The sequence below is a fragment of the Scyliorhinus canicula genome, chromosome 7 (assembly GCF_902713615.1).
Source record: "Scyliorhinus canicula chromosome 7, sScyCan1.1, whole genome shotgun sequence".
Lineage (NCBI taxonomy): Eukaryota > Metazoa > Chordata > Chondrichthyes > Carcharhiniformes > Scyliorhinidae > Scyliorhinus > Scyliorhinus canicula.
The window spans coordinates 131,379,627-131,406,072 of NC_052152.1; the positions used below are offsets into that span (position 1 = coordinate 131,379,627).

At 45.8% G+C, this 26,446-nt stretch overlaps 1 protein-coding gene across 4 annotated transcripts in view; it reads left to right on the top strand.

Moving 5' to 3' along the window:
* LOC119968640 (protein spire homolog 1-like) overlaps positions 1-26,446 on the top strand; it is a 111,097-nt gene that overhangs the window by 73,259 nt on the left and 11,392 nt on the right. For all 4 annotated transcript variants that reach the window (XM_038801261.1, XM_038801262.1, XM_038801264.1 and 1 more), the window contains 3 exons: positions 1,241-1,352; positions 7,988-8,133; positions 13,685-13,789. In XM_038801261.1, the coding sequence (XP_038657189.1) occupies positions 1,241-1,352; positions 7,988-8,133; positions 13,685-13,789 (363 nt within the window). The remainder of the gene's footprint in view (positions 1-1,240; positions 1,353-7,987; positions 8,134-13,684; positions 13,790-26,446) is intronic.

The window sequence follows — 26,446 nt, forward strand, 5'->3', positions numbered from 1 at the left end:
AAGCAGATGGAATGCTCTCCTTCATTGGCAGAGGTATAGGACATTAAAAGTAACAATATAATTTTGGAATTGTATAAAATACAGTGAGGCCACACCTGGAATATTGTGTGTAGATCTGATCACCACATTGCAGGAAGGACGTTATTGCTCTGGAGAGAGAGCAGAGGAGGTTTATAAGAATGTTGCCAGGGCTAGAAAAGTGTAGCTATGAGGAGAGATTGGATAGATTGGGATTATTTTCCTTGGAACAAAGAAGAATGAGGGGTGACTTGATTGTGGTGTACAAAATTGAGGGGAAAAGATAGGGTCGCCAGGATAAATTTGTTTCCCTTGGTGGAGAATTCTAGGACATAGATTCACGACAAGTGGCAGAAGGTGTGTCGAGGGGACATGAGGAAGAACTATTTACGCAGAAGGTAGTGGGAGTCTGGAATTCGCTGCCTGAGTTGGTAGTGGAGTCAGAGACCCTAAATTATTTTTTAAAAAGTACCTGGATCTGAAGCTTAAGTGGGGGGGTTGCCTCGGGTTGGCATGGACAAGATGAGCCGAATGGCCTCCTTCTGTGCTGTAACTTTTCTATGATTTTTAACTAACTTTTGTATGATTTTTAACTAACTTTTCTATGATTTTTAACTAACTTTTCTATGATTTTTAACTAACTTTTCTATGATTCTTAACTTTTTTTATGATTTTGTGTTGGAACTGCATGTAGATACTGGCTGTGGAAGTTCTATCATCACCAAGGGTCATTTATTGTCAAGTGATTTAATTTCAACTGTTGACTGAAGGACCTCCATATATATATAGCCCCTTCACTGGGTATATTAGTTATAATTTTACAAATATCGACTCATCACTGGGCTTTGAAATGAAATGAAAATTGTTTATTGTCACGAGTAGGCTTCAATGAAGTTACTGTGAAAAGCCCCTAGTTGCCACATTCCGGCGCCTGTTCGGGGAGGCTGTTACGGGAATCGAACCGTGCTGCTGGCCTGCCTTGGTCTGCTTTCAAAGCCAGCGATTTAGCCCAGTGTGCTAAACAGCCATCTGATGCACGCAATCTGATTTTCAGTGAAACGTTTTGGAAAAAGGGGGGGGGGAAAGCTTTGCCTCAATGCAGTGAGATACATTTTGAGAGCTGCCTTGATTCAGAATCTGTAGAAACTACTGGGGAACCTAATATGATGATCCAAGTCCATATCTAAACACTGTTCTTTCCATTTTTCTCATCTAAATTCAGGCAGCAACAAGAAAACTAAAAGACCTGCCCACTTCCAGCCCTTGTCTACATGAGATGCTGATGAGGGAGATACAGTTGGGTGTTAAGCTACAGCCAGTGTCCTCGGAGCCAGGTAAGTTGTGCCAAAGATGGGTTTGAAATCCCTTGGATGTTGCAAAACTCCACATAATTGATCTTGTTCAGATTTCTTACTTCTGAATGCGAAAAGCATTTTAAGGATGTGCTGGCTAGCTGTTTTAAAGCTTCAAATTGAATCTGGGGAAAAAAAAAGAAATGAACCATGATTCCTTTGGCTTCAGGATATGATTTCAGCAAAGATCGATCATCGGAGGTGGTGGTATTGTCAATGGACTATTAATCCAGAAACCCAGAGTCATGCTCCAGGGATCCAGGTTTAAATCCCATCATGGCAGATGGTAAAATTTGAATTCAATAAACCTCTGGAATTAAAAGTCCGATGATGACCGTGAAACCATTTTCGATTGGGAACCATTTTCAATTGTTGCAAAAACAAACTAGTTCACTAATGTCCTTTTAGAGAAGGAAATCTGCTGTCCTTACCTAGCCTGGCCTACAATGACTCCAGACCCACAGCATTGTGGTTGATTCTTAACTGCCCCCTCAAGGGCAATTAGGGATGGGCCAAACTGCAACACCCTCGTTCCATGAGTGAATAAAAGAAAATTAGTGTAAAATGTGAACTGCGACTAATTTTTCATCTTGTGATGAAATTTGAGGTTTCTCCTAATATAGTAAATATAGATATAGAGAAATACAGCACAGAACAGGCCCTTCGGCCCACGATGTTGCGCCGAACTTTTGTCCTAGGTTAATCATAGAATTTTGGACAATTTGTCATGGCCAATCCACCCAACCTGCACATCTTTGGACTGTGGGAGGAAACCGGAGTACCCGGAGGAAACCCACGCAGTCACGGGGAGGATGTGCAGACTCCACACAGACAGTGACCCAAGTCGAAATCGAACTTGGGACCCTGGAGCTGTGAAGCAATTGTGCTATCCACAATGCTACCGTGCTGCCCTTAAGAAGTTAACCTACACTCCCTTATTCTACCCTAATCCAAGTACCTATCCAATAGCCGCTTGAAGGTCCATAAATTTTCCGACTCAACTACTACCACAGGCAGTGCATTCCATGCCCCCACTACTCTCTGGGTAAAGAACCTACCTCTGACATCCCCTCTATATCTTCCACCATTTATCTTAAATTTATGTCCCCTTGTAATGGTGTGTTCCACCCGGGGAAAAAGTCTCTGACTGTCTACTCTATCTATTCCCCTGATCACCTTATAAACCTCTATCAAGTCACCCCTCATCCTTCTCCGTTCTAATGAGAAAAGGCCTAGCACCCTCAATCTTTCCTCGTATGACCTACTCTCCATTCCAGGCAACATCCTGGTAAATCTCCTTTGCACCTTTTCCAAAGCTTATACATCCTTCCTAAAATGAGGTGACCAGAACTGCACACAGTACTCCAAATGTGGCCTGACCAAGGTTTTGTACAGCTGCATCATCACCTCACGGCTCTTAAATTCAATCCCTCTGCTAATGAACGCTAGCACACCATAGGCCTTCTTCACAGCTCTATCCACTTGAGTGGCAACTTTCAAAGAACAATGAACATAGACCCCAAGATCTCTCTGCTCCTCCACATTGCCAAGAACCCTACCATTAACCCTGTATTCCGCATTCAGATTTGTCCTTCCAAAATGGACAACCTCACACTTGTCAGGGTTAAACTCCATCTGCCACTTCTCAGCCCAGCTCTGCATTCTATCTATGTCTCTTTGAAGCCGACAACAGCCCTCCTCACTATCCACAACTCCACCAATCTTCATATCATCTGCAAATTTACTGACCCACCCTTCAACTCCCTCATCCAAGTCGTTAATGAAAATCACAAACAGCAGAGGACCCAGAACTGATCCCTGCGGTACGCCACTGATAACTGGGCTCCAGGCTGAATATTTGCCATCCACCACAACTCTCTGTCTTCTATCGGTTAGCCAGTTTGTTATCCAACTGGCCAAATTTCCCACTATCCCATGCCTCCTTACTTTCTGCATAAGCCTACCATGGGGAACCTTATCAAATGCCTTACTAAAATCCATGTACACTACATCCACTGCTTTACCTTCATCCACATGCTTGGTCACCTCCTCAAAGAATTCAATAAGACTTGTAAGGCAAGACCTACCCCTCACAAATCCGTGCTGACTATCCCTAATCAAGCAATGCCTTTCCAGATGCTCAGAAATCCTATCCCTCAGTACCCTTTCCATTACTTTGCCTACCACCGAAGTAAGACTAACTGGCCTGTAATTCCCAGGGTTATCCCTATTCCCTTTTTTGAACAGGGGCACGACATTCGCCACTCTCCAATCCTCTGGTACCACCCCTGTTGACAGCGAGGACGAAAAGATCATTGCCAACGGCTCTGCAATTTCATTTCTTGCTTCCCATAGAATCCTTGGATATATCCCGTCAGGCCCGGGGGACTTGTCTATCCTCAAGTTTTTCAAAACGCGCAACACATCTTCCTTCCTGACAAGTATCTCCTCAAGCTTATCAGTCTGCTTCACGCTGTCCTCTCCAACAATATGGCCCCTCTCGTTTGTAAATACTGAAGAAAAATACTTATCAAGACCTCTCCTATCTCTTCAGACTCGATACACAATCTCCCGCTACTGTCCTTAATCGGACCTACCCTCGCTCTAGTCATTCTCATATTTCTCACATATGTGTAAAAGGCCTTGGGGTTTTCCTTGATCCTACCCGCCAAAGATTTTTCATGCCCTCTCTTAGCTCTCCTAATCCCTTTCTTCAGTTCCCTCCTGGCTATCTTGTATCCCTCCAGCGCCCTGTCTGAACCTTGTTTCTTCAGCCTTACATAAGTCTCCTTCTTCCTCTTAACAAGACATTCAACCTCTCTTGTCAACCATGGTGCCCTCACTCGACCATCTCTTCCCTGCCTGACAGGGACATGCATATCAAAGACACGCAGTACCTGATCCTTGAACAAGTTCCACATTTCACTTGTGTCCTTCCCTGACAGCCTATGTTCCCAACTTCTGCACTTCAATTCTTGTCTGACAGCATTGTATTTACCCTTCCCCCAATTATAAACCTTGCCCTGTTGCTCGCACCTATCCCTCTCCATTACTAAAGTAAAAGTCACAGAATTGTGGTCACTACCTCCAAAATGCTCCCCCACTAACAAATCTATCACCTGCCCTGGTTCATTACCAAGTACTAAATCCAATATGGCCTCCCCTCTGGTCGGACAATCTACATACTGTGTTAGAAAAGCTTCCTGGACACACTGCACAAACACTACCCCATCCAAACTATTTGATCTAAAGAGTTTCCACTCAATGTTTGGGAAGTTGAAGTCGCCCATGACTACTACCCTGTGACTTCTGCACCTTTCCAGAATCTGTTTCCCAATCTGTTCCTCCACATCTCTGCTGCTATTGGGGGGCCTATAGAACACTCCCAACAAGGTGACTGCTCCTTTCCTATTTCTAACTTCAACCCATATTACCTCAGTAGGCAGATCCCCCTCGAACTGCCTTTCTGCAGCTGTTATACTATCTCTAATTAACAATGCCACCCCCCCACCTCTTTTACCACCCTCCCTAATCTTGTTGACACATCTATAACCAGGGACCTCCAACAACCATTTCTGGCCCTCTTCTATCCAAGTTTCCGTGATGGCCACCACATCGTAGTCCCAAGTACCGATCCATGCCTTAAGTTCACCCACCTTATTCCTGATGCTTCTTGCATTAAAGTATACACACTTCAACCCATCTCCTTGCCTGCAAGTACTCTCCTTTGTCATTGTTACCTTCCCCACTGCATCACTACGTGCTTTGGCGTCCTGACTATCATCTACCTTAGTTGCTGGACTACAGATCCGGTTCCCATTCCCCTGCCAAATTAGTTTAAACCCTCCCGAAGAGTACTAGAAAACCTCCCCCCCCAGGATATTGGTGCCCCTCTGGTTCAGATGCAACCCGTCCTGCTTGTACAGGTCCCACCTTCCCCAGAATGCGCTCCAATTATCCAAATACCTGAAGCCCTCCCTCCTACACCATTCCTGCAGCCACGTGTTCAACTGCACTCTCTCCCTATTCCTAGCCTCGCTATCACGTGGCACCGGCAACAAACCAGAGATGACAACTCTGTCTGTCCTGGCCCTTAACTTCCAGCCTAACTCCCTAAACTTGTTTATTACCTCCACACCCTTTTTCCTACCTACATCGTTGGTACCAATGTGCACCACGACTTCTGGCTGCTCACCCTCCCCCTTCAGGATCCTGAAGACACGATCAGAGACATCCCTGGCCCTGGCACCCGGGAGGCAACATACCTTTCGGGAGTCTCGCTCGCGACCACAGAATCTCCTATCTATTCCCCTAACCATTGAATCTCCTATTACTATTGCTTTTCTATGCTCCCCCCTTCCCTTCTGAGCCCCAGAGCCAGACTCAGTGCCAGAGACCTGGCCGCTGGGGCCTTCCCCCGGTAGGTCATCCCCCCCCAACAGCATCCAAAACGGTATACTTGTTTTGAAGGGGAATGGCCACGAGGGATCCCTGCACTGTCTGCCTGTTAGTTTTCTTTCCCCTGACTGTAACCCAGCTACTCTTGTCCAGTACCTTTGGTGTGGCTACCTCCCTGTAACTCTTCTCTATGACCCCCTCTGCCTCCCGGATGATCCGAAGTTCATCCAGCTCCAGCTCCAGTACCTTAACACGGTCTCGGAGGAGCTGGAGTTGGGTGCACTTCCCGCAGGTATAGTCAGCGGGGACACCAGTGGTATCCCTCACCACCCACATCCTACAGGAGGAGCATGCAACTGCCCTAGCCTCCATCCCCTCTTACTTTACAGAATTAGCTGCCCTGTGGACCAACTGGACCTCCGCCCTCCGGCTCTGCTCCCAGTCAGCTGTACTCTAAACTCCTGGTTCCCTTCACGCTCTTTGATAAATATAGGAAATTAAATGAAAGGAGTACCTTACTCCCTCCTCACCTAACTCCCTCAGTCACCAAACTCTCACTGTAGCACTCAAATGCCACAAGCTCAGCACTCAGTGCAAACCTATGTTTGCTAATGCCGCATGAATAAGGACACCAGCTTCAAAGCTTTGGAAATTGATCTTGTTAATAATGGATCTTGCCTCGTGCACTCTTCAGAGAATGCAGGATCAATAAATAGTTCCTGGTGGATAGGAGTAAAAGAGGAAATCTCAGCAGGCCTGGCAGCATCTGTGGAGAAAGAGAGACCGAGATAATGGATTGGATTTTCCAGCCCCTCCGGCCAGCAGGATCTTCCAGTTCTAATGTATTGTAGTGATATCATGGTTGTGTTGTAATTCCCCGACTGACCACTAGGAGTCTCACTAGTATCCAAGTGAATGTTAGTCAGGTGACCCCTCAGACTGGCTGGAGGGAGGTGGAGAGAGAGAGAGATTGCTTGTGCATGATCATACCATTATTAATCTGTTGTTTTGTATATAGTTTGCCCACAGTTAATGTTAATAAATTGTTTACAGCTTTAGCTACAAGTGTTCTTGAAATATAAATTAGGCCATCCAACAAGAATATTACATGTATGACTCTTCAGAGCTGCTCAGTTGGATGTAGCCCACTTTCTCACTGGCCTAAAATGAGCAATGACTTGCATTATTATGGCCAAACATTGCAGCTTGTGTTGGAGAAAGGCCCTTCAGCTCATTGTGTCTGGTCCAGTCCAAAACAACCACCTAACTGTTCTAAATCCCATTTTCCAGCACTTGGCCCTTGACCTTGTATGCCTTGGCATCGCAAGTGCACATCTAATTACAACTAAATTATTATGATGGTCTCTGCCTCCACCACTCTTTCAGGCAATGAATTCCAGACTCCCACCACCCTCTGGGTAAAAAGGTTTTCCCTCACTTCCCCTCTAAACCACCTGCCCCTTACCTTAAATCTATGCCCCCTGGCCATTGATCCCCTCCACTAAGAACATCGAACATACAGTGCAGAAGGAGGCCATTTGGCCCATTGGGTCTGCACCGACCAACTTGAGCCATCACTTCCGCCCTACCCCTGTCACCCAATAACCCCACCTAACCTTTTTGGGTCACTCGGGGCCATTTATCATGGCCAATTCACCTAATCTGCACGTCTTTGGACTGTGGGAGGAAACCGGAGCACCCGGAGGAAACCAATGCAGACACGGGGAGAACGTGCACAGACAGTGACCCAGCAGGGAATCGAACCTGGGACCCTGGTGAAGTGAAGCCAGAGTGCTAATCACTTGTGCTACCATTCTGCCCACAGTTGCACAAGGGGAAAGCTTCTTCCTGTCTACTCTCTCTCTCTCTCTGCCCCTCAATATTATACATCATGTCTCAGTCTCCTCTGCTCCAAGGTTAGCAACCCCAGTCTATCAAATGTCTCCATGATCCAGTCCAGGCAACATCCTGGAAACACTGCACCCTTTCCAGTGCTACCACATCCCTCCTATACGGTGGATTCCAGAACTGCACACAATACTCTAGCTGTTTTTAGTAGGATCCTTCACATCTGAATGTGGATTAGATTTTGCTCATTTAAGTGCTTCTGAATTGATTTTAGTTCAAAGGCATTTCAGCTATTGGGGTGTGGTGTGACCCAAAGCATATACAAACCAAAACTTTTAGATTTTTAAACCGTGCACTTGCTTATTTTCCAGATATGTCTATGGAGTGGATATCGCCAAAGCTTTCATCTTGGATGGATACACCCATGTCCATGTGGCATTCAATCGACAGACAAAAATTCCAATTTCCTTTACGAATAAGCAAATCTTTATGCATGGGTTATAAATATGTGGAAATTGTAAGCAGCAGTCAACATTAATGGCTTTTTTTTTCACAAAACAAAGTTGATTTATTGGGTTTTTGAATTTCTCTCTGGGTTTCATATCCCGTGGCTCTGGCAACTCTGCAAGGTTTTGTCAATTTGTCTGAAAGGGGACAGCTCAGTGCAGTAATCAAGTGGGATGGGGAGGTGGTGGTGTTGCAATGATAATGTCCCTGAACATTAAAAGCCACGTTCTGTGGACTCCAGAATGCTTTGGGTTCAAATCTCAACATGGCAATCCTGGTTAATAAAACTAGTCTTGTTAATGGGTGACCATGAAACCATGTTCATCTAGTTCACTTATACCCTTCCAGGAAAGGCATTCTATCATCCTTGCCTAGTCTGGGTAATGATGCCAGTGCAGAACCTTAACTGCCCTCTGCAATGGCCTAGAAAATGATTCCATTGCATCAAACCAATACAGTCAGGATGGTGTAGTAAAATGTCTTGCAATACAGTCAGGTGAACCTACACCACATGGATTTCATTGTCCAAGAAGGCAGCTAATCACTACCTTTTCAAGAGCACTTGAGGGTGGGCCTAGCTAGTAAACTAAGAGCATCAGACGGGATAAATGTCTGGTGGGTTTGTTAGGCATGTGACTCATTCCTTTTGCTTTTGGGAAGCAAATTCGAGTCTGGTCTACGTTGGTGAGACACAAGTGTCTCCTGTGTCCTGTGACGATTCCAAATTGAGTTTGTATTTTCATAATAAACGCAGCATTAAACTGTCCATAATTTTGTGCCAAGTGATCATCTCTTGGCAAGACTTCCACATTAGTTGTATGAAATGGAAAATTGAAGGGGGTGATCAGCTCAGATTTTGAAGAGCTAAATGAGACCAATGTGATTGTTTCCACTTGTTCACGAGATGAAATTGAGGACATGCACTTAGAAGAATCAAGGGAAGTGTGTTAATGGGGGCTGACCAGAATGTGGAATGATGTGTGTCTCAACTTTTGAAGCCGTCTGAACATTTGTGGTGAAACAATTTAATGGAAAGAGGAATATGTATAATGATCAGAGGAGTGGAGTTAAATTGGTGGCCTGCAGCAAGGTTGGGGTGGGGACACTGGTGAAAACATTAATGAGCTACAGTCTTGTCTGTTGCTGTTGTCTTTCTTTCAATCAACTGATGTTGAAACCTATTCACTTATTTCTAATTCATTTTTACAGGATTTAGGGTTGCTGGCTAGGCTAGCATTTGCCCATCCCTAATTGCCCTTCAGAAGGTGGTGGTGAGCTGTCTTTTTGAACTGCTGCAGTCCCTGTGGGCTAGCTGCACCCACAGTGCTGTTAGGGAGGGTGGTTGTCCCAGTGACAGTGTAGGAACGGTGATATATTCCCAAGTCAGGATGGTGAGTGACTTGGGAGGGAGCTTCCAGGTGGTGGTGGTGTTCCCAGATATCTGCTGTCCTTGTCTTTTTAGATTATAGTGGTCATGGGTTTGGAAGGTGCTGCCTAAGGAACCTTGGTGAGTTCCTGTAGTGCATCTTGTCGATGGTACACGCTGCTGCTATTGTTCATCGGTGGTAGAGGGATTGAATGTTTGTGGAAGGGGTACCAATCAAGCAGGCTGCTTTGTCCTGGATTGTGTTGGGCTTCTTGTGTTGTGTTGTTGGAGCTACACGCATCCAGGCCTTGGAGGTGGTGGACAGACTTTTGGGGAGTCAGGAGATGTTAATTTCCTCAGGATTCCTAGCCTCTGACCTGCTCTTGTAGCCACAGTATTTATTTTGTTAGTCCAGTTCAGTTTCTAGAACACCAGGATGTTGATTGTGGTGGATTCATTGATGGTAATGCTGTTGAATGTCAAGGGCATTGTTAGGTTCTCTTATTTGAGGTGGTCATTGTCTGGCACTTGTGTGGTGCAAATGTAACTTGCCCAAGCCTGGATATTGTCCAGATCATGCTGCATTTGCACGTGAATTGCTTCAGTGTCTGAGGAGCTGCAAATGGTGCTGAACATTGTGCAAACATAGCCAACGTCCCCACATCTGATGTTGTGTTGGAAAGCAGGTCATTGATGAAGCAGCTGAAGATGGGTGGGCCTAGGACAGCATCCTGAGGAACTCCTGCAGTGATGTCCTGGAGCTGAAATGGTTGACCTCCAACAACCATTACCATCTTCCTTTGTCTCAGGTATGACTGTGGAGGGTCCCCCATTGACTCCAGTTTTGCTTGGGTTTCTTAATGCCACACGTGGTCAAATGTTGCCTTGACATCAAGGGCAGTCACTCTCACCTCACCCCTGGCATTCAGCTTTTTTGGCTATGTTTGGACCAAAGTGTTAATGAGGTCAGGAGCTGAGTTACCCTGGCGGAATCCAAACTGAGCACCTGTGAAGTGCCACTTGATAGCACTGATGATGACTCCCTCCGTCACTTACTGATGATTGAGAGTAGACTGATAGCGGGGTAGTAATTGGCCTGGTTAGATTTGTCTTGTTTCTTGTGTGCTGAACATACCTGGACAATTTTCCACATTGCCAGGTAGATGCCAGTGTTGTAGCTGTACTAGGAGAGCTTGGCTAGGGGTGCAAATCTTCAGAACTATTGCCAGGATATTCTCTGGGCCCATGGCTTTACAGTATCCAGTACCTTCAACTGTTTCTTTATATCTCATGGGGTGAATCAAATTGGCTGAAGACTGGCATCTGTGGTGCTGGGGACTTCTGGAGGAGGCCAAGATGGATCATCCACTCTGCACTTCTGGCTGAAGATTATTGAATGCTTCAGCCTGGTCTTTTGCACAGATGTTCTAGGCTCCTCCATCATTGAAGATGGGGATACTTATGTAACCACCTCCTCCAGTGAGGGGTTTAATTGTCCACCACCATTGTCGGCTGGATGTGGCAGGACTGCGGAGCTTAGATCTCTGCCTATGCTGCTTGTGTATGGCATGCAAAGAGTTGTAGCTTTATCAGGTCGACACCTCATTTTTCAGTATGCTTGCTGCTGCTCCTAGTATGACCTTTGGCCCTTCATTGAACCAAGGTTGATCCCCTGATTTGGTGGTAATGGCAGAGTGGGGGGGGGTATGCCGGGCTATGAGGTTGTGAATTGTGACCAAATACAATTCTGCTTCTGCTGATGGCCTCATGGATGCCCAGTTTTGAGGTGCTAGATCTGTTCTGAATCTATCACATTTACCTCGAATGGTAGTGCCACACAACACAATGGAGAGTATGCTCAATGTGAAGATGGTACTTCATTTCCACAAGGACGATGTGGTGGTCACTCTGTTGATACTGTCATCGACAGATCTGCAGCAGGCAGGTTGGTGAGGATGAGGTCTAGAATGTTTTTTGCTCTTGTTGGTTCCCTCACCACCTGTTGCAAATTCAGTCCAGCAGTTATGTCCTTTGGGACTTGGTCAGTTGTGGTGCTCCCGAGCCACTTGATGGACATTGAAGTCCCCCAACCAGGGCCCTTGCCACCCTCACTGCTTCCTTCAAGTGGCAATGTGGAGGAGTACTGATTCATCAGCTTGACAGAGAATGGATGATACGTGGTAATCAGCAGGCGATTTCCTTGTCCATATTTGACCTGAAGCTATGAGACCTCGTGGGGTCCAGAGTCGATGTTGAAGACTCCCAAGGTAACTCCCTCCTGACTGTATACCCCTGTGCTGCCACCTCTGTTGGGTCTGTCCTGCTGGTGAGACAGGACATACCCAGGAATGGTGATACTGATATCTGGGATGTTATCTCTGAGGTATGATTCTGAGAGTATGTCTATGTCAGGCTGTTGCATGACTAGTCTGAGACAGCTCTCCCAATTTTGGTGCAAGCCCCCAGATGTTAGGAAAGAGGACTTTACAAGGTTGACGGGGTTAGGTTTGCTTTGTCGTTTCCAGTGCCAAGGTCGATGAAAGGTCATCTGTCCGGTGTCTTTCCTTTGAATTAGTCTGGAGTTGAAATTTCAGCAAAAGTCGTGATTTATAATTTGACCAGCTATATTTTGGATCACAAGATTATTGTCCACTTTGGGGAGTGGAGGGGAAGGGGGGAGCCTATGATTTCTTTAGTTAATGAGCTATGTATAGAATGTGATGAATCTGACTGGCACCTCCAGAACATTCCAGTACTATTTGTCTTATGGAATTTGGTCACCTATTGCTGATCCCTGTCATCTTTACAGACTTTCGATCAAAGCTGGTCTAATTGACCTAGATTTATAATCTATGTTATTCAACCCTACATGGTTGCATTTGGAAAAACCTCGTGCTAGCTTTCAACAGTTCCAATTATACTTGCCTACATCTACTCTTAAAATGATTTTCCAGTTTTATCTGGCTCTGAAACAATTACGGGGTTTACATGTGAGGGGGAAAATTCTTGGGTGAGACTTGATTTTATTTCCATCTAGCTCTTGTTAGTTTTCAAGCTATGAAGGAAGCGTGTTGGGTGGAATGAGCTGTATATAACCAAGTGCAGTTTGGTGTCAAGTTGATGGTATGCGCCACATTAATGTAACTAACCAGTCATCGAATGTGGAGTTCAAAACTTAAGAACCATTTTTGTTGTAAATGGATCTGCGCTGCCCTATCTGCATGAAATGTTGCTCCTGTTGGCCAGTGTCTGTCTGCTTGCTCCAAGCAAGCCCCACGCATGTGATTCCCAGCAAAGGGCCCGGAGCTAAGTTTAACTTGTGCTGAAATTATGTTGATTAAAAAATAATAATAATAAATCCATTAAAAATGGGAGTAGAAGTAGGCCACTCAGCCCATCGAGTCTGCTCTGCCATTCAATAAGATAATGGCTGATTTGATATAATCCTCCACTCCACTTTCCCGCCTTATCCCCATAACCCTAGATTTCCTCACTGATTGCAGGAAAAATAAATGCTAAATTGGATTTGGAAGGGGCAAAGGTGACTCTGAATTTATTGCAGGTCAAATTTAGAATTTACAGTGCAGACGGAGGCCATTCAGCCCATTGAGTCTGCACCGGCTCTTGGAAAGAGCACCCTACTTCAGCCCATGCCTCCACCCTATCCCAGTAACCCAACCTAACCTTTTGGACACTAAGGGGCAATTTATCATGGCCAATCTACCTAACCTACACATCTTTGGACTGTGGGAAGAAACCCACGGAGGCATGGGGAGAAAGTGCAAGCTCCACACAGACAGTCATCCGAGGCCGGAATTGAAACCAGGACCCTGGAGCTGTGAGGCAGCAGTGCTAACCACTGTGCCACCATGCTGCCCAAATAGTTGGCATATTAATGCTTGTGGGGTGCAGTTCAAGGTGGCAAAGTTGAAATTCTGAAAATATAGCCAATCATGCACATGTTTGTGAAGTTAAACTGTTGCTCCTTCAAATTTCACCATTCGCTTATCTCTCCCGAGATCCCGAACCACAATCCAAATGCTTCAACTCAAAAATAGATCACTATTTTGATGTCGCACTAAGCTAGTATTCCTTCCTAATATTGTGGACCGTCAGTATTGATTGCCCTTTTAGCCCTTCTTCCTCTGCTCGAATTTAATTGTTAATGTATGGAATACTTGCTGACTTGTTTCAGGAGAATTTTCTCTATTCGTCATCGCTCTTCATCAAAGAACTTGTGTGCGGTTGTCAGACCAAAGCAGAAAGAGAAGTGGCAAATGGCAGAATGGCGAAAGAAAAGGTTAGATCCTCATTGTATTCCTTCCTGCTCTTAACATTTTGAAAGGTCCCAGAATGGAGTTATGTTGTCCTCCAAACAGTTAATTGTTGGGCTCCATCAATTCCTACTGTTAAAAAAGGGATAGGGTGCTTGGCCATTATCACTTCGAGAGTATCCATTGATATTCACTTCCTCACACCTTGCTTCCTTGTAAACATTCAATTCTCCTGGCTTCTTCATCTCTGCCACATCTGTTATAATGATGGTGAAGCTATTTCCACAATGCAACTTCTGATCTGTCTGCCTTTTCCCTTAACCAAGAGTCCCCTCCCCCCACCATTCTGGTTGATGGGCCCTCAACCCAGTCCATTTCCTGCATTTCTACTCTTGCCTCTTCCCCTCCCTCCGAGAGCCAAGGTCAGCTTCTCCTTGTCCTCAAATTCCACCCCATCAACCTCCGCATTCTAAGGAGCAGCCTCTGCCATATCTGCCACCACCAGCAAACACATACTTGCGCCTCCTGTCAAGAATTTCGAAAGGACCATTTCTCTCTCTTTCCTCGCTCACTCACACTCACGCACACACACACACACCCCCCCCCCCCCCCCCCCCCCCCCCAACCATTCCTTCCAATGAACGCAATTTACCTGTGCTGCTTTGAGCTAGAGGAGCTGCACATCCTCTTCCCATGAGATACTTTCTAGACTCCATAGTTCAGCAATTTCAGAAAATGAACTCTGTCCCCCGTTTTAATGGGTGGGTTTTTGGTTGCCAAGAACCAGTCTGTATCTTATTTTCATGTTTTTGTTTTCATACATAACTGTCCTTTATTCTGCCATGGACACTTACTCTGGACCTTACCCAATTTATTCCTGCAGCCAATATCGCTTTCTTTGCTCTTTGTTCCATTACATCTTTGTTAAATAATCTCTCCCTCCCTCTAACCTATCCCTGCCCTTTTTTGTTCCACCTGACTCCCTCACCCCAACAGCATAAAACCCATCACATTCCGACCTCCCTTTAGTTCCTGCAAGGATGTGTTTATGCATACAACTAAAGGGTTAATTATTGCATCTCCGTGTAATACAAACACTAGAGGACACTATCAGTTCCCAGTATAAATATAAGAACTCGGGGAATCTTGGGTAGTCAGTTGATTGTTGGCAGCAGAGAGAGATAGATAATAACATAGTTAAGACTAGATAGCATGTGTAGTTCATTAGTTATTACTTAAACATAGATTAATTTATTAATAGTTATAGTTGTGTGGTGTGCAAACTCAATATAAATTTAATCGTTATTCAATAAATCAATTTTACTTTAAGTTGGAGATTGGTGGTTTCTGCATAATCACACCATCAGACCATCCTGGATTGCAAAGCAAAGACTAACAATATATTACCAAAGAGTAATATAACATGGTACCAGAGATTGGCCACTGAAACTAACTAGTATAATTTAGTAGTATTAGAGCAAAAGAAAAACTAAGAAGCTATTCAACTTGCGAAGCACCAACCTGTGACTGCAGAACTTTGAATCCAGGATCGATGGGCAAAGTTCAAGCTCCACGACATCTAAGGATCACCAGTAACCTGAATGTAAACTGGCGGGTGTTCAAGCAGCAATTCCTAAATTTATTTAGTAGGTTCCTATTTGAATGATGCTACTGATCCACGTAAAGTTGTTCCTCTCCTTGCTATGGCTGGTCCACATGCCATTGAGATCTATAATTCTTTCCAATATACGGCGGATCAAGATAAAACGAAGTTTGCAGTAATTCTAACAAAATTTGATCATCATTGCAAAATCCAAACTGATGATGTTTGAGCATTTTATTTTTAAAAAGAGATTGCAAAACATGGGTGAATCAATTGACTGCTCTGTTACTGATCTTAAACTGCTAGCACAATTGTGTAGCTTCTCAGTACTGAATGATTCTATGATTAGAGACCAAATAGTCTTGGCATAATTGATGAAAAGCTTGGAGAAAGATTGCTCAGGCAAAAGGATCTAATGCTTGAAAATGTGATTGAAATGTATTGTGTTCATCAGCAATTTAAAAAATCAGTACCAATAATTTTTTCTCCGTGAAAAGGGCACAAAACCAACTACGAGGTAGTGTGTTAAGGCAATGTCGCAGATGAAGAAGAAACGCATTTTGGATGGCAGCCATCTTGTGTGTGTGTGTGCATTCTAACCCTACACGTGCGCACTTCGTCAAAAGATGCGAGACAGGTGAAAAACAATCTGCGCATACGCGAAGAGATTCCATGTGATGATGTCATGACATGTTCAAGATGTGAAACCTCCCACTTTCAAAAAAAATTCCCTGCCAGAGGAAAACAATGCTCACAATGTGGCAAGCAAAACCATTTTGCTGCTCAGTGCAGAGCCCCACACTCAATTAAATCTGCAAAGTCCAATTCAAGACAGATTAAAGAAGAAGATTTTGAACGAAAGTTTTCAAAAGATACAGATGCTTACTCTTTGGAAAACAATTTTTTTTTTGTCGGAATCATAGGACAGTTTGATCACATCACTGAAGTAACATTGCCTCATAAATCAGTCAACTCCATTAATTCGGATACAGAATGGAACACTATTGAAAGTAAATGACTGTCCAATCAAATTTAAATTGGATACAAGCACTTCTGCCAATTTGTTTACAAAGCTCGACTGCACCAAACTTAGCAAACCCCCCATGACCTGTAGATTAAAAGACTACAATGGCAATTCAATCACATCAATTGGATCATGCTATTTGATAGTTTCCAACAACGATATGGCGTCTTCACTAAGATTTGAGATTGTCAAGTCAGATAATCATCACTCTTGGGTGCGCAAGTTGCACCTAATACAGCGAATTTATACTGCAACTTCATCTCAACCCATTCTGCATGATGATATCCAAGGTATACTGAACCAATATCCAGACTTCTTTGAAGGCTTGGATACTCTTCCATTCAAGTACAAAATCTTGTTAAGGATGGATGCCACACCTGTGGTACATCCTTTGAGGAGAATTCCTGCCCCATTCAGAGAAAGATTTAAACTTGAATTAGAAAGGCTACAACAACAAGGAATTTTTTAAAGAATCACTGAACCGACTGACTGGGTCAGTTTGATAGTTTGAGTGAAGAAACCTTCTGGTGGTCTGAGGATATGTATAGACCCCAAGGATCTCAACAAGAATATCATGAGGGAACACTATCCCATTCCAAAAAGAGAGGAAATCCCTAGTGAGATGGCTAATGCACCCAACTTTTCCAAATTGGATGAATCGTGAGATTTCTGGCAAATGCAACAGGGTGAATCTAGTAGAAAGTTATGCACTTTCAACACGCCTTTTGGCAGGTTCAGTTTTAACAAGATGCCATTTGAGATCATCTCTGCGACTGAGATCTTCAATTGCATTATGGAACAGATGACTGAGGGCATCGAAGGTGTTTGTGTCTATGTTGATATTTTCATATGGTCATCAACGCAGGAAGAACATATCTCCGACTACAAAATGATTTTCAATGAATACACAAGTATGGTTTAAAGCTGAATTGATCTAAGTGTAGTTTCAGCATTTCCACGCTCAAGGTCCTTGGAGACCAGATTTCTGAACATGGTGTGCGACCTGACAATGATCAGATTGCTGCCATTCAACGAATGAAGTTCCAGAAGACAAAAAGGCAGTTCTACGTTTCCTAGCTGTTGTAAATTTTTTCGGCAAATTTATTCCTAACCTAACCTATCAACCAAAATGACAGCTCTTAGAAATTTGATAAAGTCAACCATATTTGAATGGACAACCGATCATCAAAAGGAATGGCTTGATTTAAAATCTCAATTAACAACTGCGTCTCTTCTTTCCTTTTTCAATCCAAACCGAGACACACATTTCGACTAATGCGAGTCAGGATGGAATAGGAGCAGTAAGGAAAAGGATGACAACTCATTGCATACACAAACAGAGCAATGATGTCAACAGAACGTCCATATGCACAGATTGACAGTGTCTTGGATCACTAACAGGCATATTAAAGTTCCATGACTATATATGGTCTTCCTACCTTCACTGTAGAAGTGGACCACAGACTGCTGGTGCAAATAATTCAGAAGGATCTCAACGATATGACTCCGACTCCAGAGAATATTGATGATGCTCAGAAGATATGACTTCAACCTCATCTATACAATGAGAAAAGACTTGATATTTGCAGATGCATTATTGCGCTCAATCACTTCAGAAAGTGAACATTTTTAATTCGTATAGCATGTAAAATCTCAAGTACAGCTGTGTGCTGAAAATCTTCCTGCCTCTGATGTGAAAATCAACCTCATCCGTGAAGAGACAAAGAAGGATGCAATGCTTCAACGCATCATACAAGATGTCAACAATGGGTGGCCGAAAAGGCATTGTTTGAAGTTCAGAAATGTTCGAGAAGATTTGACAATCGTGGATGGATTGTTACTTCGACTTGACCGGATAGTCATATCACTGTCTTCCCGACCCATGATTCTCAACCAAATTCACGAAGGTCACCTTGGCATTGAAAAATGCAAGAGAAGGGTGAGACAAGCTGTATACTGGCCAGGCATCAATCGGCACATCACTGGATACTGGTACATCACTGGTACTTGGATGTGAAATGTGTCACAAGTTTCAACCTGCGCAATGCAAGGAGAAACTACAGCAACATGCTTTGGAAACATCTCCATGGGCCAAAGTTGGTGTAGATCTATTTCACTGCAATGGCCGTGATTATGTTCTGATAATCGACTACTACTTGAATTATCCGGAAATCATGAAGTTACCAAATCCTGCATCCAGATCTGTCATCAAAGCAAGTAAAGAAACTTTTGCTAGACATGGAATACCTACCACTGTCATGTCTAGCAATGGACCATGTTTCGACAGCAATGAATGGGCTGAGTTTTCATGACTGTACAGGTTTTGCTCATATCGCATCAAGTCCACGTTGCCCACAGTCAAACGGAAAAGTAGGAGTATAAATCATCATCAAACAAACAAACAAAGCCTTAGATTATTTGTCGGATATCAATCTAGAGCGACTCCTTTCAACTGGACTATCACCTGCACAGATGTTAATGAACAGAGATTTGAGAACAACTCTACCATCTATACCTCTTCCAAATCCAGATCATCCACCTGTGATACGAAAAATGAAATAGCAGCGTGAACGACAGGGAATGTACTATGATCAACATACAACCACTCTACTCATTGCTTCCAGATGATACCATCAGGATCAAGGTACCTGATGAAGGTTGATCTGGTCCTGCAAGAGTCATCAGACAAGTAGCACCATGTTCTTACATAGTTCGACAAAATCATCATGCATTTCAAAAAATTAAGCTACACGCAAATATTTCCAGACTTACAACTTCATGAAAGTATTTTCCATGATACTTTAAACCAATGCAAGTTTGGTTTGTTAAAGAACTGTTAAAACTTCCACGTCACCTCGTGTATTAAGACACACAAAGAGGAAGAAAACCTAATGGACTAAATTTGTAAATAATTTACAGTGAACTTTGTGATTTTTTTTTTGCTATGTTACAAAGATATACATGTTATGTATTGTGATAATATTATTCTACATTTTTTATTTTTGTTGTACATGGAAAAGAAATGTTTTTTTAAAAATAGGGGGCCGTAATGATATGTATATATGCATACAAGTAAAGGGTTAATTGTTACATCTCCGTCTAATACAAACACCAGAGGGCACTACCAGTTCCCAGTATAAATATAAGAACTCGGGGAATCTTGGGTAGTGAGTTGTTTGTTAGCAGCAGAGAGAGATAGATAATAGTTAAGACTAGATAGAAGTAGCACGTGCAGTTCATTAATTATTACTTAAACATAGATTACTTTATAGTTCTGTGGTGTGCAGACTCAATATAAATTTAATTGTTATTCAATAAATCAGTTTTGCTTTAAGTTAGAGATTGGTGGTTTCTTTATAATCAGACCGTACTGGATTACAAAGCAAAGAGTAACCATATATTACCAAAGGGTAATATAACAGTTCCTATTGGACATTAACTCTGTCTCTATCTCCACAAATACTGCCAGAGCTGCTATCAGTTTATTTCTGATATCCAGCATCTGCAGAATTTTGTCTTTATTATAATGGCATTCATAGAACTTGCTGCTTTTGAATTATTTTGGAGATGCATGCAATCTTTAATGCAGGCTCCAGGATAACTGCTGGAGTAGCAAGTAGTTTGGGGATGGGTGAAGACTGTATCTGACCTTGTCAGAATGACTCTCCAATTTGACTATTTGTAGAGTGTTTGCAGAATTCCTACAGTGCAGGAGGAGGCCATTTGGCCATCGGGTCCACACTGACCCTCAAAGAGCACCTCATGGAGGCCCACTCCTCCGTCCTATCCCTGTAACCCTACCTAACCTGCACATCTTTGGAATGTGGGAGGAAACCGGAGCACCTGGAAGAAACCCATGCAGGCACGGGGAGAAAGTGCAAACTCCACACAGTCGCCCAAAGCCAGAATTGAACCCAGGTCCTTGGCACAGTGAGGAAGCAGTGCTAAACACTGCTGCCAATGAAGCAGCAATTTACTACTTTCAAATTGGTTTGCTGTATTCGCTGTTCACAATGTGGTCCACTCTATTTTGGAGAGACCAGACTGAATGACTGCTTTGCATAACACCTCTGCCCATCTCTCTATAATTATTGGAAATAAGGAGGAAATTAAACCGAGCTCATGTTTGTTTCTTTGTTCTTTAATTCTCCCTCCCAAAATGAGTAGTTAGAGGAGAATGTGGCTGTCCAATCAAATTAAATTACTAGTCAACACAACTGAAAAAGATTTGGTTAAAATGAGTTGGATCACCAGGGAGCGTTCCCCACTGTGTAGCCAGCCATACAATAAGCCATCCTTTGGGTCTTCCGGTGGCGGCCATGAAGGAGTAGGTCACCCACATTTGGTGGCTCTCGCTCGGGTTGGATCTTTTCCCCCGATTGTTTTTTTTTCCCTGACTTTACTCGGAAAATTGGACGTAATTGTGAGGAGGAATCCTACATCAGTGCATGGAGAGGCGGACCAAGAGTGCTCACAAAGGAAGAAATAGGTGAACAGAGAAGGCCTGGGTTGAAGCTGCAGCAGGAGAAAGCATGGCGGATGACCGGAGTCCTGGCTTGACGACCCAGTGGTTGACGGAGCAGTTGGTGCAGTTTATTCATGAGGGCTTCGCCAAGCAGCAACAGGAATGCTTGGACCCGATTAGGGAATTGATTGCTCGGCTAGAACATAGGCTGGATGCTCCAGAAAGTGGAGAAGGCAATGACCGAGCACGAGGAGCACCAAACCACAATGGAGGTGGGGATGGGGATGCTGAGAGACCAACAGAAAAGGCTCCAGGAGAAGGTGGAGGATCTAGAGAATAGGTCCCGCCGGCAGAACTTCAGAATTGTTGGCCTCCCGGAGGGATCCGAGGAACGGATGCAGGGGCATATATAGCGGGTATGTTCGAGAAGCTAATTTGGGGGGGGGGGGGGAAGAGAACATTCACCCAACCCATGGAGATGGGCAAGCCTACCGAGTGCTAGCGAGGAAGCTGCATGTAGGGGAGGCCCCGAGGGCGATGGTGGTGAGATTCCACAGGTACCTAGAAAAGGAGTGTATTTTACGGTGTGCCAGACTGACCATGAGCTGCAAGTGGGAGAACATCATTCTGTGCAGGGTTCAACCAAATAAAGTCGATGTTTTTCCAGAAGAAAGTGACGTTTGGACTGCTGTATCCAGCCAGTCTTTGGGTCACTTATGAGGAGCAACATTTCTACTTTAAGTTGCCCGAGGAAGCGATGGACTTTACCAGAAGGAAAGGGCTGGCAGGGAGACTGAGGTGTTTGAACTTTGCTGCAGTGTTAACGTTAAAAATGCTTTTGTTTTTGGACTCTATCTGTATTGATCCTGGGGCTGCCGCATATTTGTGTGATAAAGTTTGCATTTGTACTGATGGGTTTTCGCGGTGTGGGTCTTCACATCAACTGAGCTGGGATTGCTTTCTTTTGCATGTGTGTGGCTGAGCAGGGGAGGGGGGAACAATAGGTGGGAAAATGTTTGCCGCCATGGGCGGGGGCTCCCAAACTAGCTGGGTGGGCTGGCTCACAGAAGCGCAGTGGGGGGGGGGGGGGGTGAGCAGATGTTATGCTTGTTGAAGGGGGAGGTTTGCATAGTGCTGTTATTTGGAGGGGGGGGGGGAAGGGGGGAACTGATCTGATGGGGGAGGGACTTTTGCTGGGGGACAAAAGGGAGGTCGGGGTTGGAGGCTGCCTGGGGGTGGGCCTGCGGATGTGTGGGGCGCGAGCTGGAGACTGGCCCAAGAAAGGTGATGGCTGATTGGTGGAGGGGAGGGAGGGGGGGGGGGGGAGCGAGGCGAGAGGCCCTCCAACCAGGCTGATCGCATGGAACGTTAGAGGGCTAAATGGGCCGGTTAAGAGGGCACGTGTATTCACGCATTTGAGGATTAAAGGCAGACGTGGCAATGTAGCAGGAGACGCACCTTGGTGTAACCGATCAGATTGGATTAAGGAAGGGATCGGTCGGACAGGTATTTCACTCTGGGCTGGACTCTTAAGATGAGAGGGGTCGTGATCCTGATTAATAAGAGTCATTTGAGGCGGGAAGAATAGTTGCGGATGTGTGAAGCTGGAAGGGCTGCTGGTGGTTCTCGTGAATGTGTACGTGCTAAATTGGGATGATGTGGAGTTCATGAGGAGGATGTTGGGGAAGATCCCAGACCTGGATACGCATAAGTTGGTCATGGGGGGGGGGGGGGGGGGGGGGCGGGCTTCAACACAGTCATTTACTCAAGGCTGGACCGGTCGAGATCAAGGTCAGGCAGGGCGGCAGCAATGGCAAAGGAGCTAAAGTAGTTTATGGAGCAGATGGGGGGGGGGGGGGGGGGGAGTGGACTCATGGAGGTTTGGGCAGCCGAGCGTGAAGGAGTTTTCCTTTTACTCGCGTGCATAAAGTGTACTCCCGGATCAACATTTTCATCTTGAATAAGGCTTTACTGACGGGGGTAGTGGACAATTGAGTATTCAGTGATCGCTGTCTTGGATCATGTCCCGCACTGGGTGGACCTACAGGTGAGCAAGGAGGGTGGCCAATGCCCACATTGGAGATTGGATGTCGGACTTTTAGCGAATGAGGAGGTGTGTGGGTGGGTGAGGAAATGCATCCAGAACTATCTGGAAGTTAATGACACGGGGGAAGTCTTGGCTGCAATGGTCTGGGAGGTGCTGAAGGCAGTGGTTAGAGGGGAGCTGATCACGATACAGGCCCACAGGGAGAAGGTAGACCGAGCAGAGATGGACCGACTGATAAGGGAAATACTTCAGGTCGACAGGAGATATGCGGGGACCCCAGAGGCAGGGCTTTTAAGGGGACGATGGAATCTACAGGCGGAGTTCTGCCTAGTAACTACAGGGAAGGTGGTGGAGCAGCTCAGGAAGGCGAGGGGGCTGATATATGAATATAGAGAGAAGGCCAGCAGAATGCTTGCGCAGCAGCTTGGAAAGAGGGAGGTAGCCAGGGAGAGGGATGGGAACTGATTGGAGATTCAGCAGGGGTTAATAGGGCATTTAAGCAGTTTTACAGCAGGCTGTATGAGTCGGAACCCTCAGCTGGGCCGGAGGGATGTGGAAATTCTTAGTGGGGCTGGGGTTCCCGAAGGTGGACAAAGGGTTGGTTGAAGGGCTGGGGGCCCTGATTGGGATGGAAGAAATAGCAGAAGGGCTGAAGGCCATGCAGTCGGGTAAAACCCCGGGACTGGATGGGTACCCAGTGGAGTTCTATAAAAAGTTCTCTGGGATACTGGGGTCGCTGCTGATGAGGACATTGAATGAAGCAAGGGAGTGAGGGGTGCTTCCCCCGACGATGTCGCAGGTCACCATCCCATTGATCCTGAAGCGGGAGAAGGAACCGGAGCTATGTGGGTCCCACAGGCCGATCTCCTTATTAAATGCGGACGCCAAAACGTTGTTCTCTAGGATCGAAGACTGCGTTCCGGATGTGATTGGGGAGGACCAGACGGGATTTGTTAAGGGCAGGCAATTGGAGGCCAACATCAGAAGGCTGCTGAATGTGATCATGATGACCCCAGAGGGTCGAGACGCAAGAGGTAGTGGTCGCAATGGACGCAGAGAAGGCATTTGATCAGGTGGAATCGATCCACTTGTGGGATGGAGCTGGGGTGGTTTGGATTTGGGTGGGGCTTCATTGACTGGGTTAGGCTGCTGTATAAGGCTCCTGTGGCGATTGTACAGATGAACAGGTTGACAGCGGGATATTTCTGGCTGCACCGGGGGGGCGAGGCAGGGATGCCCTCTCCCCGCTGCTGTTTGTGCTGGCCATAGAGCCGCTGGCAATTGCACTGAGAGCCTCAAGGGGCTGGTCTGGGGCGGGGTGGAACAGAGTCTCTCTATATGCAGATATCTGCTCCTATATGTTTCGGACCCACTAGAAGGGATGGAAGAAATTGAGGATTCTAGGGGAATTTGGCCAGTTTTCGGGTTATGAATTGAACATGGGGAAAAGGGACATGTTCGCGATCCAGGCAAGGGGGCAGGAGGGACAACTGGGGGAGCTGCCGTTTAGAGTAGTAAGGGGAAGCTTTTGGTACCTAGGCATCCAGGTGGCACGGTGTGGTGAATGTATTACTGCTACCATTCACCATTGTATTGCATTACACTGCATTGTATTACGTTGATGCCCTTGTGGGCTCTGCCTATGGCTCCGCCCCCTCGGGGGAGGTATATAGATCTGCAGCCTGCAGGCAGCACTCAGTACAGAGCAGTCGCAGGCAGGCACAGATCTAGCTGATTAAAACCACTGTTCACTTCTGCTAATCGTCTTGTGTGAATTGATGGTCGCATCAATTTAATCAGCTAAGATATCGCTATGGAAGCTGCCCTCAAACCTGATCGACTGGAACTCGACCCACAGGCAGCCAAAGCCAAGAGAATCTTTTTGCACTGGCTCCGCTGCTTTGAGGCCTACCTCGCTGCCTCCTCCTCGCCCGCCGTCACCGAGGAACAGAAGCTGAGTCTCCTCCACGCCCGGGTGAGCCACCGAATCTCCGTATTAATCGAGGAAGCGACCACGTACGCAGACGCAGTCGCAATCCTGAAAAGACATTACGTGAGGCCGGTGAACGAAGTGTTCACATGGCATCTCCTCACCATTCGTTGTCAACGCTCCGGAGAATTGCTGGAGGAATACCTACGCGACCTGAGGGCACTCGCTCGAAACTGCAATTACAGGACGTCACGGCCTCACAGCATATGGAATTTGCCATCCTGGACACCTATGTAGCTGGAGTCCAGTCCAACTATCTCTGACAGCGCCTGCTCGAAAAGGGGACCCTCTCCCTAGAAGAGACGGTAAAACTATCCACCTCCTTAGACGTAGCTTTCCAGAGCTTAAATGCTTTCCCCTCCAACCACGCGAGTCCCTCGTGGTCATCCGACCTGAGGGTGTCCCAGGTCTGTACCGCGTGGCTGCCCCCCAACCCGGGGGGCTGATTGCTATTTCTGCGGCCAGAGCCAGCACCCCAGGCAGCGTTGCCCAACCCAGAATGTGACCTGCAGCGACTGCGGCAAGAAAGGACATTTTGCCATTGAACATAGGGGGAAAAGTGAGATGTTTGCGATCCAGGCAAAGGGGCAGGAGAGGCAACTGGGGGAACTAGTAGTAACGGGAAGCTTTTGGTACCTCGGCATCCAGATGGCACGGTAATGGGAATGGCTACATATAGTTAAATGTGGCCCAATTAGTAGACCAAATGAAGGAAGACTTCCGAAGTGGAACATACTCCCGCTATCACTGGCTGGGTGGGTGCAGACAGTGAAAATGCCGGTCCTCCTGAGATTCTTGTTTGTGTTTCAGTGTCTCCCCACCTTTGTTCCACGGACCACCTTTAAACAGGTTAATGAGGTGATCTCTGGCTTTGAATGGACGGGTAATACCCCGCAAGTAAAAAAAGGGGATGTTTGAGCGTAGCTGTGGGGGGGGGTGGCGGTCTGGCGATGCCAAACTTTAGTAATTATTATTGGGTGGCAAATATAACCATGATCAGGAAGTGGGGGGGGGGGGAAGGGATGGGCTGTCGACGTGGGACCGAGTAGAGGCAGCATCATGTAAGGGCACGAGTTTGGGTGCATTGGTAACGGTGCCTCGGCCGTTCCCGCCGGCACGGTACTCCACCAGCCCAATGGTGGTGGCGGCCCCGAGTCTGGGGGCAATGGAGGAAACACCTGGGAGCAGAGGGAGTGTCGGTCTGGTCTCTAATCTGCAATAACCATCGGTTTGACCCGGATAGGCTGGATGGAGAGTTTCGGAGATGGCAAAGAGCAGGGATCGAGAGGATGGGAGATCTGTTTATAGAGGGGAGCTTTCCCGGCCTGAGGGAGTTGGAGGGGCAATTTGAATTGATGGGTGGAAATGAGTTCAGGTCCCTGCGGATGTGGGACTTCTTGCGTAGGCAGGTCTCAACCTTCCTGCTCCTACCACCAAGGGGGATACAGGACAGGGTAGTTTCCAGAATGTGGGTGGGAGAAGGGTGGGTTTCGGACATTGGGTCAGAGGAAACGCAGACCGAGGAGCTGAAACACAAATGGGAAGAGGAGTTAG